At 39.8% G+C, this 17,510-nt stretch overlaps 1 protein-coding gene across 19 annotated transcripts in view; it reads left to right on the top strand.

Moving 5' to 3' along the window:
* Nucleotides 1–6,448, top strand: part of Bru3 (CUGBP Elav-like family member bruno 3) — a 578,576-nt gene extending 572,128 nt beyond the window's left edge. For 17 of the 19 annotated variants that reach the window (XM_083058812.1, XM_083058829.1, XM_083058817.1 and 14 more), the window contains 3 exons: nucleotides 3,467–3,625; nucleotides 5,356–5,540; nucleotides 5,744–6,448. In XM_083058812.1, coding sequence (XP_082914938.1) covers nucleotides 3,467–3,625; nucleotides 5,356–5,483 — 287 coding nt within the window. In that variant the 3' untranslated portion in view covers nucleotides 5,484–5,540; nucleotides 5,744–6,448. The remainder of the gene's footprint in view (nucleotides 1–3,466; nucleotides 3,626–5,355; nucleotides 5,541–5,743) is intronic. The other 2 variants (XM_083058824.1, XM_083058815.1) reach the window with 1 other exon arrangement.
* The last annotated feature ends 11,062 nt before the right edge of the window (nucleotides 6,449–17,510 follow it).

Genomic DNA, 17,510 nt, shown 5'->3' with positions numbered 1-17,510 from the left:
AGAAAATGATTAATAAATTCATTTTCCGGACGGATATATAAGTTTGACGAGATGAAATTTTCTGTAACATAAATTGCAAGTAATGAATCTCTTGTCAAAGCGTAAATTCTATATTAAATTATTGCCAAAGAGTTACACAGCTGTTGGTTGATAACTATGAATATATATTTATGAATCGTAATTTGAATAATCTAATTCGAGTGGCAAATTTTGAGTGACAATTTTTTTCGTGTATATATAAGTGTAAAATACTCTGTCAGAAACACAAATAGTTGCCGAAGTTTCAACGAAAGAGAGCAACGCTTATCATATTGCCGACTTCCTGGAAACTTCTCTGTGCTAGACACAAGTTTTGTAAAAATAAAGGAAACGTGCAGAGAGACACTCCATCTTTTGGAGAAACTTATGTTAGATGTCAAAGTCGTTAGGCGTGCCGCAATATCGGACGGAACCCAGGGGAGCCGAAGGGGAATCGACGTTATTGTCATCATTGCATGACAGTGGTATCGATCTATTATTGACTGTCGCTTCGCGAGTTTACCCTTACTCCGTGTTACTTTAAGCTCCTTGATCGTTGTTCTGGGTGTTCTACGTCTTATACACGATGTTCTCGGTGTTCGTATTATATTATACATTTTTCTTCTCTCTCTCTAACCATGACTGTGCCACGATATATTTTTTTAACGTTGTATACGGATAGCTCTTTCCTTCCTTCTTTTTTCTTTATTCTTTATTCGTCAGCGTATCTCGGATGTTCATCGTTTAATTCGGTGTTTTCGCCGTTGCACTCGATGTCAGTGGCTGTTCTCGGTGTTGCGCTGTCGACCGATGTTGGTTGTTGCTTCGCTACGAGACGGTGATACGTGCATTGCGAGACTTTGCGAGATCGTCTGTACCAGAAATCCGACACGAATCCGTTTCGCGATCGGCAACACCGTCATTTGCGAAACTGAAGATATCATTAATAGATTAATTTATAGAACGTGTCATTTTATCGCGCAAGCGAAATAATAAATTCGATTTTGTCAAAAAATAAAAAAATCTCACGAAAACTCATATATAAGATTTCATAATAATTATATTCAGTTAATTATATCGCACAAAAAAGAGATTATTTTTCAACGTACAAATTCTGCGTACGTATTTTCACAGATATAATTGTACACACAACATATAGCAATATAACATTTTATATATATCAAATTATTCATTATGTCACACAAAAGTAACATTTGAACAAAAGATTTCATCATGCAAAAAAAGGGTGATTGTATAAATTTAGGTATCTCGATGTTTCACGTAGTATCCCGCTATTACTTTTCAATAGAAGTAGAGGCGCAAGGTAGTCATTCCCATTAAATTCGCGTGCACGTACCGCGTGTGTGCCAATTAGAGAGGCGAAAACCAATTTCAGGATCAACGATCGCGCGCTCGACACGACGACGGGCTTTAATTTATGGCTCGTTCTTCGTGATTTCGTCGTCCACCGCAATTCCCCTTCGTGCTCTCCCTAGTCGGAACCGGAAACCCGTCGACACTCGTGCTAATTTGGGTTTCGCGTGACAGCCGCGATCGAGTTATTACCGGGACGAAGTCGTTTCGCGTAGAGAGGGGGAGGAGTTTGTCACTCTTTGCGTAAACTGTAGGACAGGTTTGCGATTTCTCGAGAACGCTAACAAGTACACAACAACCATAATTCATAATTGACGAGAAAGTTTATATTAAATTGGTAATTTATTTGGGAAATATTATTCTTTCGTATCGAACTTAACCGGCCGCTACGGGAAGAACTTTCAAATCGCGAATCGTATCGCTTTGCAAATTTTCGTCGCTATGTACGAACGGCACGATATACTTAACAGGAAAGTTTTATTCGGGTCTTATTGTTAGAATCAAATTTTGTGACAGGAACTTTGCAAGCGAGTGTAATTCCCTGTTTTCGACAACTGCGATTTTAAACTTTTACTTTCTCGGACGATCGACGAAAATCACCTCTCCGGATCGTATGAAAATATCCTCGTAAAGCCGTCGTAAAATTTTGCGTCTGTGTCGCATTGGTTTCTTAAACTTGCCGGGATTCGCGATGATAATCTTATCGATTGGCAAACACGCGTTCAACGAGCCATGTAAGATTATCGTTGAGCATCGACGTACCGGAAGTCGTAATCGAGCTTACAAAATGAACAATTATACCATGATTCGACCAGAAAATTTCAACGTAGGAATCCTTCCGCGAAAGATCTTTCGGGGAAAGGCGAACAGGTCGCGATGAGTAGCATCCTAAAAGTTGAGTGGCAACCATCTCATTACTTAAATACGTCCGTTAGTCGAAGAGAAGATCTGGGCAAGAGAGCAGAAGTTTCCACGGTCATAATCGCCGCTAATTGACGTCGGAGTTATAAAGTTCAGTGAAATTAGCTAAATCCTTATTTGGACTGCCGTTGTTCGGGTAGTCTTCCCTCTCTTCGTTTCTCTACCTTCGGGATTTTCTCTTCTGTTAAATTAAACTTCGATGTCTTTGACATTTTAACACCGGAAGTCGAAAGAAAGACCTACTTGAACAGCCGTAGGATATCGTGACGAAATAATTGATTTACGCAAAAATCTCATTAAAAATATCATACAAAATGTAACGTAATTTTGAAGCTCACAGATCTTGACATAAGGATAATTATAATTTAATATCGCATCGCAACCTCGTTTATAATTAGATGACACAATTTGATAAAGAAGAGAGACGAGTTTCCGCGCAGAGTGACGGCACATTTGGATCACTTAGAATGTTCATATAGACGAGATAAAGCGACGGATTATCGTGTCTGGCGAAAATACGGGAGTATCGCACCATCGTAATCAGTGTCATCACTATCATCGTCACCACGCCCATATCCATTCACTCATCTCAGTATTCCATCACCTCATCCATCGTCATTGTGTTGTAAATCCTAGTGTGTGTTGTGTGTATATATTTGAAAGTATAAATACTCAACGTTATTTGAATCGCGAAATTTCTATATCAATAGTCATGGGCGAAATTATCCTCGTGACTTTTTCTAATCATTCGTTCTTAACTTTTTGGTCATTTCACATCATTTTCTGTCATTCACTCGCAGTCTGTTAAATTTTTCGCTTGACTCATGTTCATGTCATTTCGCGTCATTTGCGTGAAAGAAAATCATTTTATATCATCATCATTTCGCACTCGGACGGACGAGAGAGAAATCGACAAGAGTCGACCGCAGATTCATCTACATTCATCAAAAAGAGAAAAGACTCTAGATGAAAAAAAAGTAATCAGAGAGAGAAAAGCAGCATTCGCTGGCAATCTCGCTGACGGGTCGAAGCTCTCGTATCGCGCGGAATCATTTATATTTACGAAGAACAGAACTCATCCAGAACTAACATTCTAACTTGAGTATTATACTTCAAGTTTAGATGTTTAGATGTGCTCTGATTTATATGGTAGGATGCTCTATCTCAGGACCCGAGGGCTGCAACCTGTTCATCTACCACCTGCCCCAGGAGTTCGGTGACGGCGAGCTCATGCAGATGTTTCTCCCGTTTGGCAACGTCATCTCCTCCAAAGTCTTCATCGACCGGGCGACCAACCAGAGTAAATGCTTCGGTAAGTGTACGCCGCGAATAAATTTCAGAGCTATTACATACATCCGCTCCGCCCGATGTGTGATCGATCCTTAACAACCTCTACGCAAGGTAGGACGGAAGGATGTCAACTGTTTGGTGAAATAATAATGCGCAGTCGATATATACAATTCTATATATTATGCGAAATTTTTAATATATCTCGTCGTTTAATTGTACGATTTTAATTACGATGGAAATTATAACAAAGCATAATATTTAAAAAAATACTTGTACCTGTATATACTATATGTATATATTTTTCTCATAAAAAATAATGTAAAACATTTTTACTTTATGCTGAAACATGACTGTGTAAAAATACGATCACGACACAGCTGTGCACGCGATATGTCTGTGATTATTATTATGACTTTCAATCAGTCACATATGCTACGGTGCTCTAAATGACTCTACACGTTTCCAATCAGTGGTGGATTAATCATGGAAATTTAATTCGTCCGTATTAGCGAACACAGACCAGGCAGACTGAATATGAATGCCGTTTCAATGAAACCAGAATCAAACCGCGCAGTTCTTTTTGGGGGGCCGTACAGAGAGGACCGAAACAGAGAATGCGGATAAAAGCCGCTGGCGTTCCTTTGATTAATCGTATCCGAGAGTATGAGGATACGGATAATTGGACGATTCCATTCGCGTCCATTCCTTGGTCATACGTCCGCGTATGCCCACGCGCACAAATTCATATATTGCGCCCGTGTATTTGTCTTTTCCTGTTTCAGAACCTCGTCATTCGTGTAAAAAAGAAGATAGGCTCGCAACAACGTGCCATTATGTCCGCATTTGTGATATTATTCATTCCTTTTTTATCCTGTCGCGCGTATAATTATGTCCGCGATGGAAAAATATGCGGAAGTTTGTATCACTTTGAAACTCGCCGCGATCAATTCAAAGGCTTTTTGACAGTCTTTACCGTAGAATAATTCGTTGTATAATTATAATCAACGCGATTGGGGGAAAATTTTCTCTTACGCGGGTTGTCAAATATATCGAGAGCGATACGAAAACTCGGATATATGTACATATATAGCTTGGCGACAAACTCCTTCCGTGGAACGAAAGGTTAAAATAATCAGGGTATCTCTCGATTCTGAAGTAAAAGTAATTTGCGGAGCAGAGTGAACCCTAGATGGACGGAAGACGAAGAGCCTGGTCAGGCGGTTTAGACCGCCATGAAGGCGAAACTAAAATGAGATCGACGCTAATGATCAAAATTGGCTTAAACCAAGAAACTCGTGACGATCTTTCGGGAACGTTTCTGCCGAGGGGCTTCGTTATCGTTTTACCAATATAACTTGGGTAATATCCAGCGAACTTTTTACTCCTCACAGAAGATCTGGTTCATCTAGACTGCCGTCCCCAAATAATCAAAATAACAATTATATTTAGGAGGATTTTCAAGCATATATAAAAATGATTAACTGAATATAATTGCGACGAGACAAATTTGGTTCCATTTATTACACGCAACTTATTAAAAAGGATGCTGCTACTATTAATTAATCAACATATATTTATATCAATATTATTATTTCTACTACAAATATTTAACACCTTCTCTTGTAACTGTGTATATTAATAAATGAAGATTGTGTTTTTTTTTTTTACATAATGTCGAACAAAGATTTTTTTAAAAGGAGTGGAAAAAATCAATTACATACTGCAGGATTCAATGTTCGGTTCAATTTTCAGGTTTCGTGTCGTTCGATAATCCAGCAAGCGCGCAAACAGCAATCCAGGCGATGAACGGCTTCCAAATAGGGATGAAACGATTAAAAGTCCAGTTAAAGAGGCCCAAGGACGCCAGCCGGCCATACTAACCCACGTCCTAGCCTAGAAAATCTGGACGAGTCGCGCCCTACGTTATAACTTACAGAGTAAGTTTCTTTCGTTACGAAAAGACACGTGTATCAGATATTTTTTTTTTCAATTACAATATTATTAATTTCAAAATAATAACATCGACGCTATATTGTTGCTTAAATTGTATACACCATTATAATTAATAAATGTGACAAATCACAATCTATCACATGCAACTTTCCCATAGATTACATGATATTGTTACTCTGAATTACAGATGTCGTACGAGAACGTAAACTTGATGGACGCTCGACGATCATGAGTGACGAGTTTGAATCACCGTTACAACGCTCTCCACCGTAACAATTTAGTATACTAGTTAGTTAATTCATTAGAGGGTAAAAGATTTAGAGGTCAGTAGGACAACAACGGCTTCAATGACGTTGAAGTTCGCGCGGCGGTGGCGAAGAAGAGGCTGAAGCGAAAGCGATGAAGGATGTTCTGCGCTGAACCCAGTCCGAGAGAGAGAGAGAGAGAGAGAGAGAGAGAAAGAGTGAGGAGATGACGAGAAGAGGAGGACGAGGCACGCTGAGACAACGTTTTCCCGGATGCTCGGATAACCCCGGAACGCTTCGTCGTTAGACAACATTGGCTTTCCCCTTTCTCCCTTTCACCAGCTCCCACTTCGAATCTGCATGTTTCTTTTGGATCCTCTGCGAGTTTAGCCTCTGTCTCCTACTGCCAGGTGAGAGATTACGTTCGAGCTCGAGGGCGCGATTGCGTATATAAGCGTGCAGCGGAACATTTCGAGGATCCGATCATCCTCCCGGAGAGACGTGCCGTTCCGGAAGCACCGGAAGTCCGGGCCGAGCTCGTCGTCTCGATATATACCGTATTACACTTAAACGCACGACGTCGTGTTGCGACGGCATCAAAAATCGACGACATCAAAACCGACAATAGCTAAATCGCGAAATATCCCGTCGAAAAAAAAAAAAACGCCTGTAGGACTCTCGTCATGTGTTCGTTGCCAGTTTGACGACGCGTAATGTGTGCGCGCTTGCGAAAAAAAGGAAAATCAGAACCAAATCGTATACTCGGTCCGATCGATCCTCAATAAGGATCCAATCGCGTACATCAGCTGGATGGAACAGCTCGCAGCGATCACCAGCACGAGAATCTAACGAATCTTTTGTACCGCACGCGAAGTGAACGAATGTAATCATCGCGATGAAGATCCCGCGCGGCGTCATCCCCGACGACGACGACGACGACGGGACAGATAATAATCCCCCGCGCGAGACTGACGAAAGTAAAATAAAATGCAGGCTCTCTCGTCCCGAAGGCGCGGACGAGAGATCGATATCTCTCTCCCAAAAAGACAAATGTCAATCATACGCTATACAGGGTGCTCGTCTGACGAAACGCGTTTGAAAACTTTGAAAAAAAAGAAAAAGACAAAAAAAAAATAAAAAAAAGCAGAGAATCAAGCGGCGAACATGGGCTCAGCGCCGGTCCGACATCCCCGCCGGATATCGGTTCTCCTTAACATTTAAGATTTATTAACATGTATGGCGCGCTATAGATTTTATATACTACAGGTAGAGAGAAAGAGAGAGAGAATGAAAGAGAGAGAGAGAGAGAGAGAGAAAGAAAGAGAGAATGAAGAGAAGTTCGCGTGCGCCGTACCGCGTCATATCGAAGAGGAGACTCATCTCATCTTCGAAATCGCGCGCGTTCACAACACGGCGTTCTCGTCCTTCCCAATTCATAGCACTTATTACTACTATGGTTACGGTGATTATCATTATAATTATCGCTAAGTAAGTGACGCGCGAGTTTCCGGCCGAAAGTATAATCTATTCCGTTTATGGTTCCTGCGCGCGAACATGATCGAGAGAGAAGTCGCGTGCGGACGCGATCGCGATCGACCCGCCTGTCCCGCGATCGATTTCGCGATTCCGGTCCGATCATCTGCTAGGATCGATGATCGACGGATTGGCTTCGCCCGAACGGTAAGCATCGCTCGAGAAATGTCAGGCAGGCTGTGATTGTCCAGACGATGACGATGTTGCCAACGACGGTCCTCTTTAAGTTTTCGATGTTCTGACAGGATAATATAATTATATGCTAATTCTTTTGTTATCGTGTGAAAGTAGAAGAAAATAGGGAGAAGGAAAGAATAGAGAGATAAGTAAACGAGCGGGAAAAAAACCAAAGATAGCAAACAATATAATCTAGTTATATATTGCGTAAAATGCAATATCTGTCCTAAAAACGCTTATCATCTCTGCGATACTAGAAAGAGAAATAAACTAGGGAAATATCTTTTTACGTTTGACTCTATCTTATAAGTATAAAAAATTGAGTTAAGAACGGATCGCAAGCTGAATTTACTGTGCAATGATTTTAATAATCGGATTACGTTTCACTCGATATTGTGGCCGGGACTTCTAATGGCTATAGATACCAAGAATGTCGAACATATTTTTTTTCGGAAGGAAAGGGCCGCTGCCGAGTGGCAGGTTCGATATGTTTATCGATCAATCGTGCGTGTTCATACGGAATTCCTGTGACTGAAGTAGACAAAACATTTTTTGAACATTTCGCGTGCGATGCCCGGTCGGATACGCAGAGCGTCTCGGGCAATTTGTACGAACGCGAAAGAATGGAAGAAGGAGGGGCAAGGGGGTGGGTCGAAGGAATAAGGGGATGAAACAGACCGAATATATAAAATACGCATAAGATAGGCGATAGGGTAGGCGAGCGATGGAGCGGAGAGAAAAACTCTGATCTAGCGGAAATAATCAACCAAAGTACCAACACACAACTGACATATATATATACATATATAAATATATAAATATGAATTATTGAGAAAAAAAGAGGAAGTATATATATAAATATATATATATAAATATAAATATTATAAATATGAAATATATATATATATAATATATATACTATATGCGTACGCACATACACATATGTATGTAACGCGTGTACGTGCGTATATACGTATTGATTGAAAGGAACTAGAAACTTAGTAAATTATTCTAGTTTTAGCTAAATCAACGTCTAATAAATTATTACGCGGAGATACATACATACGGAAGGGAATGGAAAGAGGGTGAGTTTAGTGAGACGCGAAATTGCTGGACGCGTCGCGCTGCTACTTTATGTTTATATATTACATTATACACAAACATATATATGTATATATACATATATATACATATATACATATTATACATATTATACTTGTGTTTTTAGACGAGCAAACATTTTTTTTTTAATTTTCTTATTTTACAATCTGCTCCTCGAATTTGTTGCTCGTCCGGATGTGCGACGCACACGGTACGCATGTTCACGCGACACACGTGCGCAATTAACGAACATCAGGACATGATTTGCGCACGTGCGCGTGTGTAATCGCGCATGCACCGTGTGTGCGTACGAGGTTAATTATATGACGAAGGAAGAAGCGCTTGAAAGAGAGAAGGACTTGGTTACCGACGAATGTGACGATATATAATATTAATTGTATATGTATATATATATATATATATTTATATATATGTATATATAAATATATATATATGTATATATATACATAACGATAAACCAAATAACTCTAAAATGACAAAGCTAAAGGAATAATATAACTATAACAATTATTTATAGTACATATACATACATTAACTTATACGATAACTACGTGATAACGTAAACATACGCATATATTCTTGTCATTTTTAGAAGGTTAAATTTATATAATATATATATATATATAAGAAAAAAAAGGGGGAAGCTATTAACGATGTCGGACGTAGTTGTCTCAACGACAGGAGACTCGCGGATATTTATAGGATGTGCAAAAGTTCATCGTGATATTATCAGCAAGATTGTAGATAAATCTCTGCCGCGTCGCGTACACTTACAACTCGTGCACGGATGCAAAGTGGAAGTGAACAACCACAGTCTTATCAATTATTCATAAATTTTTCCGTTAAATTTTACTCTGATAAAATTTTTAAAAATAATATAATGCAACGTAATAGGATAAAAAAAATTATTCTATTTTATTTTACAAAAAAAAAACTGTAAAATTCTAATATTTTATTTAAAAGTAATTTTTCGTGAAATCTGACATCCGACTTGTCAATTCAATCGACGGAAAATCAGCATAGTGGAAGTCATATACATACATACATACGTGCACATATACGGAGATGTGAATCCTCCGTGTACAAGCGCGCGTGTAAACATAATTAGAAACCACGGTCATGCCTAACTATCTTTGCACGCTCGCAGGATGCATCCATTAGAGGATGCGTCCGTCACAGGATAGGATCATCGTCTCCGCAAACGGACATTTCGCTTCTCACGGATGATCGTCGTCAGCTCTCTAGCATACGTGCACGGGGCCCGTGTAATGCAAATGCGCCAAATACAATTACGAGATGAATGGATCGGAACGGATTAGACGCTCCTCTACGATTCTCCTTGTCCGCGGATAGGTACGTCGATCCGGCCGCGTAGATTGAGTCGGACGGTTTCCATCCCTCCGGGTGATTTCCCATCGAGACCGTAATCACGCGAGTAGCGCAGGCTCGCCCTTAAACACACAGCGAACTTCCACGTTTTCTGTGGATCGCGTTTATTCTACGGTTACATCGTCAAGAGACGGCGCGGAAATTGAGTGATGGATCGCGTAAGGAAAATCTTTGCCGCGTCTCTCATGGCAACCGGGATCCGAGGGTACGTTCTTTTTCGCGCATCGATTTTCGATACGGCGAGGATATCCGATTCTATCGGATGCTCTTTACTACGCGAATGTCTCGCACCAGCTGTAGATCGCGAATGGTTCGATTCTCCCGTGGAATTATTCGCACGCGTTCTTCGCTCTCGTGGGACGTGCAAATTTCAGGGAATGAGAGATGGAGAAAGAGAGGAATGAGATTACCCTCGAGCGACAAACTCGACAAAGTCCACTTGAAAGAAATCGTAGAGCGATACGACGCGGAGCGGACGCCCGAAGGTAGAAATTGAGATAAAAAGTGGTGCCAGATCGCTAACATGAATATGTATAGATACACACAGACACATACATACACATATGTACTATACATGTGCGCGTATCGCGCGATTCTCTCTCACATGCCATACAAACATACATATACATATATATACATATACATATGTGTATATGTATATATGTATATATATTCTCACATACCATTGCGAACGACATTCCTTAAACGACATACACACGCATACATGTACACATTAAGAGACACATATACCGGAAAGATGCTTCTATGCAAGCACCAATTGATAATATCATTACGATCTAAGCTTTTTAAAATCTAACAATACTAATAGCGAATATCAAGGAACACAACCTACCCTAATAAATACCATAATAAATAACGCGATAGATACATATAAATAAATATATATATATATAAATAATATACATATATAAATATATAAATACGAAGATAACGACGATTGTAAACAAACCAAAAAAATACAACTATTTTATCCAAACAAAGTTTTTGCTACAACCGAAGTAGTGTGCATCTTGCTATGAAGTAAGTGTGAGAACACACACTTAAGGGGGATAAATAAAAAGATATTCTTAGTTCTAAGAAGAAATAAAATAATATGATAATATACAGTAATCTGTGAGGATCAGCTTTGAATTTATTTTTACATGACACGTGATTGTAATGCTGAGACGAACTCGATGCTCGCAATTAATGTTCCGGAATTCTGGGAAGCGACGTGCTCGTGCAAAATCCCAAACGTCAGAATATATCGCGTTCGAGACTCGAGTTTGCGACTTTGTATCGATTTTGAGGCGCTTGTATCGATTTCGACCCACCGCGAAACGCGTGAATTTATTTACTAAACAAAGGTCGGTCATATGATTGCCAAACGAAAATTGATATGTCAGACAATTTGTACTTATATTTAAGTGAATGCAAATTGATTCATGAGCAAATTGGGTCAGATCGAAAAGAGACATGATAAAGTAAATAACTTATATTAATGTACAACAAGACGGTTGCAAGACTTGTAAGAAGAGAGTGATCAACTAGCAAACAAATGTAATTTGTATAAAGCATAAGACGAATGAGAGGCTCAACCCTTTCTGTCGAATTCTGACATGTAAGTAATTTGCTTTCTACGCGAATTATCTGAAACTGCGTTCTCGTACTGATTTTTTCCGCTGTCCTCATATTCTATTTGCATATAGTTCATCATGTCTCAACCCTCAAATCCGAAATCGTCGCGAATTCGATTGATCGGTAGCGCGTTGTTGTCATGAACGTCCGTCGATCTCGGGCGGTGTCCCACGAACGAACGACGAGCGCGCGATCGGATCCGCGTTCACGTACTATTTCCTAATTAAACTGTGCAGCGATTCTCTTGCCAAAGCAGCGGAAAGACCGCGCGGAGTCCGACGTTCGCGGTTTCGCCCCCGGCCGTTGTACACACGCGCGAGAGGATATACGATAAGGGATGACAAGAACTCCATGCTCTCTCTAAGTCTGAGAGAAGGGAACGACAGCCGCCAGCAGCACCCGCCACCGTACTCACACACAAATAACAGCCAAAAAAACCTATCAACCCTCACGACACCGCTACACCGCGTTGTTACCAAGTCCCAATTAGACGTAGAACGTAAATTGGAATCAAGTCACGCGCGCCGCGACACGATTCGTGGTGTCGGTGATACTAGGAAACAGGGTATGTTTTTTGCAATTATTTGCGTAACTTGTAAAAAAAAGTGAAGTTAACGAGAAATAAATACATCTTCACGTATACACGCATGACACGCGTACACACACATATATACAACAAGCACGCACACGTACACATAGATTTACGCATGCATATACACCGAGGAGTAATCAAGTCACGCGCGCCAATCTAACAAAAGAACCACATTACAAGTCGCGCACGTAAAATAGAGACACGAAACGAGCGAGGCTGAAAAACACTTGACTCTAAGGCCAGGCTATTAATCGTATTACTTCTTACATATATGAGTAAACTAAATTAAATGTGTGTGTCGTCGTAGACTTTAAGCGCGACCTTTAAAGACCCATCGCGGATTCGGGAGTGGAATTTCATCATCGTTTAAAAACAAAATCCCCTTCTTGTATCGCGTTTTGCTGACGAAGTTTTTGATTTTTTGCGACCCAAAATCGGTACCAAAATCGGTAATAACCACGCTCGTTCTTCCTTCCCTGTCTCGCGTCACTATCTCTTCTCGCCGTCCGCTCCTCCCTGTCAATCTCGCTTTGACGTCGCGATCGCTTCTTCGCCATCCCCCAGTGCGCGCGATCCCTGTTAAGGGAAGACGAGTCGCGACGACACTGGTTCGAACCATCAAAACGATGTCAATTTCTTTAGATTAGGCTTACGCGATTATTATACCACGACAGCGACTAAGTTTTCCTCTTTCTTTTTTAACTTTGCGCGATTTAAAGCTGGCCGTCGAGTTTTCTTCGCCGTGTCGTCGCGCACACGAGAGATCCGTGTCATATCATCCCATGCTTCTCTCCAGCCGGCTATACTTCGATCACCCGGGACCAATCGTTCCTTCTCATTCCAAAAAACAATGCGTTTCCTAATTATGCTATGCGACACGTGAGAGATCAGTTTAGGCATGAATTACGCAATCCGGATTAACAGCGAAATGTGTTTCCTCTCGAAGACACGGTTTCCTTCTTCATTTTCTCGCACTTTTCCCTCCCACTTTGGAAAAAAAAAATACACACACACACACAAGCCCGTCTTGGACCAACGACACGCGAGATGATGAGCGGGAGAGAACGGGGTTTTTCTGCGCCGCGATTTACGATGCAAGTGAAGAACTTTAATGACGGGGAGGCAAATCTATATATCCTAGAATACATATATTATATATACTAGAAACTCCACGTATAACGAGCTTAACGTAGTGCGCTGAAATTCTGTATAGTACGAGGTTTTCGATTCCCAAAGAATCTTTTCTTTCGTACGGCAAAGCGAATAAGATACGTGACTGCGTTCGTTAAATAATCGCGTGTCCTTTTTCACAACAACAAATGGAAGATCCAAACGGTTTATAGTTTATATACGGTACGCTATCATTGAGAAAAACGGAACAGAGACTTTGAGCTCTTTTCACTCTTCGCGCGTTTGCAGAGAGTGATTTGGAGTTATTTTCTTATCTCTTTTCTACGAATTTCGATCTGATGTTCTCAAAGTGCGTTCTATACATACTATATTTCGCTCAACGTTTACTTCTATAACGCTTGTTTCTATAATGATACGAATGCATATAAATACATGCATGATGTTCACTCTCACATTTCTTACAGAAAATTATTTCGGTTGTTTAGTTCGACAAATATAACAGAGTTGAAATCATATACCTTAAAATATTATTACATTCTTTAATTATTTATTTGCAGAATAGAATCTCGAAGAACTTTCCCTTAAAACTTACATTTTTCTAAATTTTATTTTTTTAATAATAATTCAGACAAAATCCAAGAATATAAAAAAGACTAGCAAAATCCATTAATTCCAATTGTTTTGCGAGACCTATTTACGTGTCTAGCATATTCATGCAAGCCCTTCGATTTTCGAGCTTGATTTATCATATTTGATCATAAGTCTGAATTGAATCTGTATTAAATATTTGTGTGAGTTTGGCAGCATCGTGAGCAACACGTTATCAAATACCTTGCAGATGCGCGATAAGTTAACGACGTCCTAAAATACGCGAGTGTTAGAATAAAATGTAACACAATTCAAATGTCGATTCGTGGCGCCGAGAGTGGGCAGGATCTTTTTTCATTTTTTTTTCTCACGTTTAATGAGGATAAAAGCTACGAGAGAAGACAAAAAATCGATAAAATTTATCAAAATCATCTGTGACGAAAAGTTATATTATTTTAATTTTTAACAAAGATTTATAAAACGAATGATGATATGTAAGGACGTGCAAAAGCCAAAGTTCGCTAGTTGTGCTAAAATATGATAATGTTCCACGATTCTAGTAAAAAATTTTTTTATTTTTATTTTAAATCTCATTTAACTCTATATTGACTGAACGATCTTGATGGCATAATAAAATTTTTCGAAATACCACATTAGAACCACGTCACGAATCGATCGTAGCAAACCATTTGTAGATCTTACGTTAGAAGATATATAGAAACGCATCGAGAAGAGAAGAAACTACGAATGTTAGAGCGAGGTACGCGTAACTAATTGTAAGAACGCAAGTAGGGCTTGTGGTACGTAGCTTTTACGAGACGCTGGATAGCAGTTTTGAGAAAAAATTCGCGTATAGCATAGTTTTATATAGCGAGCCATCTTAAACATATAAGGGAATGGAGATATACATATAATGGTTATATTATGATTATCGCTAACGCGTATTTATTAAGAATAAACGCACTATGTATAATCAGCTATCACGCGGGGACAGAATTTACACATGTCACACAAGTCACACAACGCTAAAAACGTCATTCTAGAAATGCATATATATCGCATATGTATGTATGTGTGTATATATATATTACATATATATACATATATGCGTACAAATAGCACTTCGAATAGAGTATGTGCTAAGTCGAAAGGATCTGATAAGAAAGACAAGCGTGAAAGGGCGACAGAATGACGTAGCGCGGAAACATAGAGAAAGAAAGCAAGTGGATGTGTGTGTATCGGGACGGATGCGTGTTTCGGAATGAACGAAGCGAAAAATATGACAGTGAATAAGGAACACGACATTAAATAGTTACTCTTGCAGACAGAACATATTTTAAATAATTAATCGCCAAAAGACAAGTTTTTAACTCTAATCTCGTAGCGCGTAAGATCAAGATAGTTTAACATATATATTATATATACATATTATAATATATATATATATAAATAATATGATTGAAAGTCGACTCTAAAATTAAATTTAAATCGAGAACACGTGGGAGGGCATAGAAAGTTCTTGTCAACGACCACGCGTGGATGATAAAGTACGACATAAGACACTCGAGTTACAACGTTACACAACGGATCTAGAAGAAGGAAGCGAAACGCGAGTGAAAAAGCCTCGAGTCGTCGTCGCGCTCGAAAGCCGGCTTGTCTCGAAAAATTCCCGATCGATATAAGACCCACAAAATTCGGATATATATATTCGTCCAAATTCTAAAATCTTTGTGCATTTCCGTAGCGCGCCGCGTCCGCATTTTCGTTGCGTACGCACGCAGCAGCTACCGGAAGTCCGGTGAACATAAACGGATTTTGAGAGAGAACTGAGATTCTCTAAAATTAAACTTACATGTATATCGGTATATTTATTTATCATATTTTCTCTGAATTCAAATCGGAGCCAGAAGGTCAAATCCACCAAGAAGATCTCCGATGCGATGGAGACGATGAAGGATATCCACCGGACGTCCGTTGCTATGCGAATAGTAAGCACTTACGGAGGATAATAAATAAGTAAAAGTCAAATCGGCAACACATTTGAGAGGCTGCGTATCATGAAAAAATTTAGAATCGAGATTTCTCGGGGAAGGCATCTTCTCTGTGTGCACCTGATTTAATTTCTGATAACGATAAAGATAATGTTTAGTCATTAGGAGCGTTCAGCGTTTCTGAGGTTTGTCAATGACACTTAGCACGCGAGAGTAGAAGCTTCGAATTTCTATTCATCATTGATGACTCACGAGATGATTGACAGCGGCTTGCTGGCCAGCGCGCGAGCAGCTTATAATTAGTTTCGCTTTTCGTTCGATTAAATCTCGTTTCGATTAGCGTGAGAGAGTGAAAACAATTGTGCCAACATTAATTCTTCCAAATTCTTCGTCGCTCCAAACATCATTACATACAGATCGTCGTGTACGCGAACAGCGATATAACATTGTCCCGTTGATCGATATTCTTCGAAGCATGAGACGAATACTCGAGCGTTCTCATATTTTCTCTCTCGACACGATACAACCATTCGTTCGTGTCACCACGTAACTCACGGTCGGATTCCCCTTTAATTTCTCTCTGTTCAATTACGCCGAAATGATATATCACACACGCACGTGTGCAGAATAAGATCACGAACTTGACACAATTCACAATTTCATAATTTTTTTACAAGGCTGATTCGAGGTTGAAAACAGAGAGCCGGACCGGGATCGTGGAAATTATAATGCACCACTTCGGCGCCTGCTCGGAGTGCAACAGTTGGCTAACAAGTGGCTCTTTCGCACGAGATGCCGGCGTGATAACGTGCGAACAGCTGACGAAATAAAGTGCGGCACGCTTTTGAGTTGACACTCTGGCCAAAGTTTCTTAATGGACGGTGTTCATTGTCCCTTCCCCGAAAATTCTATTCGGTAATCGGTAATCATTATGACCGCGAGAAATTCATGTATTGATGTTGGTCAGCGTTAAATGCGATTAAATAAATAAGTCTTCATTTTTCGATGATAATTACGGTACAAATGATAAAATACAGATAAAAGATAAAATCTTAAAATGTCATAAATTATACTCTTAAGCTTTTTACCTCTCGAATACAATCTTTTTTAAATTTCAGAAACTTTGACATAAATCAAATGATAGCGAGTCACATGGAAGAGAAGTTTCGTGTATCCGACGAAAAATCAATGCAAAGTCGCGAGACGTTGTTATTCTCCGTAGACTCTCGCTCTTAATTTTTCGTTGCGGTCTCGGGCGGCGCTGGTCGGCAGAGCATTTTGGTGACCCAAACGCCCGCACATGATACGCGCACTCTCCACTCGTTAAAAGAATTCCCACGATCGATGCTAATGCATGCCGCAACGCTGTGATCCCCACGATTTTAATGAAACGCATCTCTATCCTCAAAAGCTGTCCTCGAAAGATACCGTATTACTGTCGCGCGATTTATGTATTTTATCGAGTCCCAAAGATGTCTCTAGTCGAGTCGAACGTGTAGTGAAACCGTACTTACAATTAGTACAGTGATTATTTTTGTCGCGATTATT

This window comes from Prenolepis imparis, unplaced genomic scaffold (assembly GCF_030444845.1).
Source record: "Prenolepis imparis isolate NDT839.2.m4 unplaced genomic scaffold, iyPreImpa1.0 SCAF_2, whole genome shotgun sequence".
NCBI lineage: Eukaryota > Metazoa > Arthropoda > Insecta > Hymenoptera > Formicidae > Prenolepis > Prenolepis imparis.
This window is presented reverse-complemented; position numbering and strand designations above follow the sequence as displayed.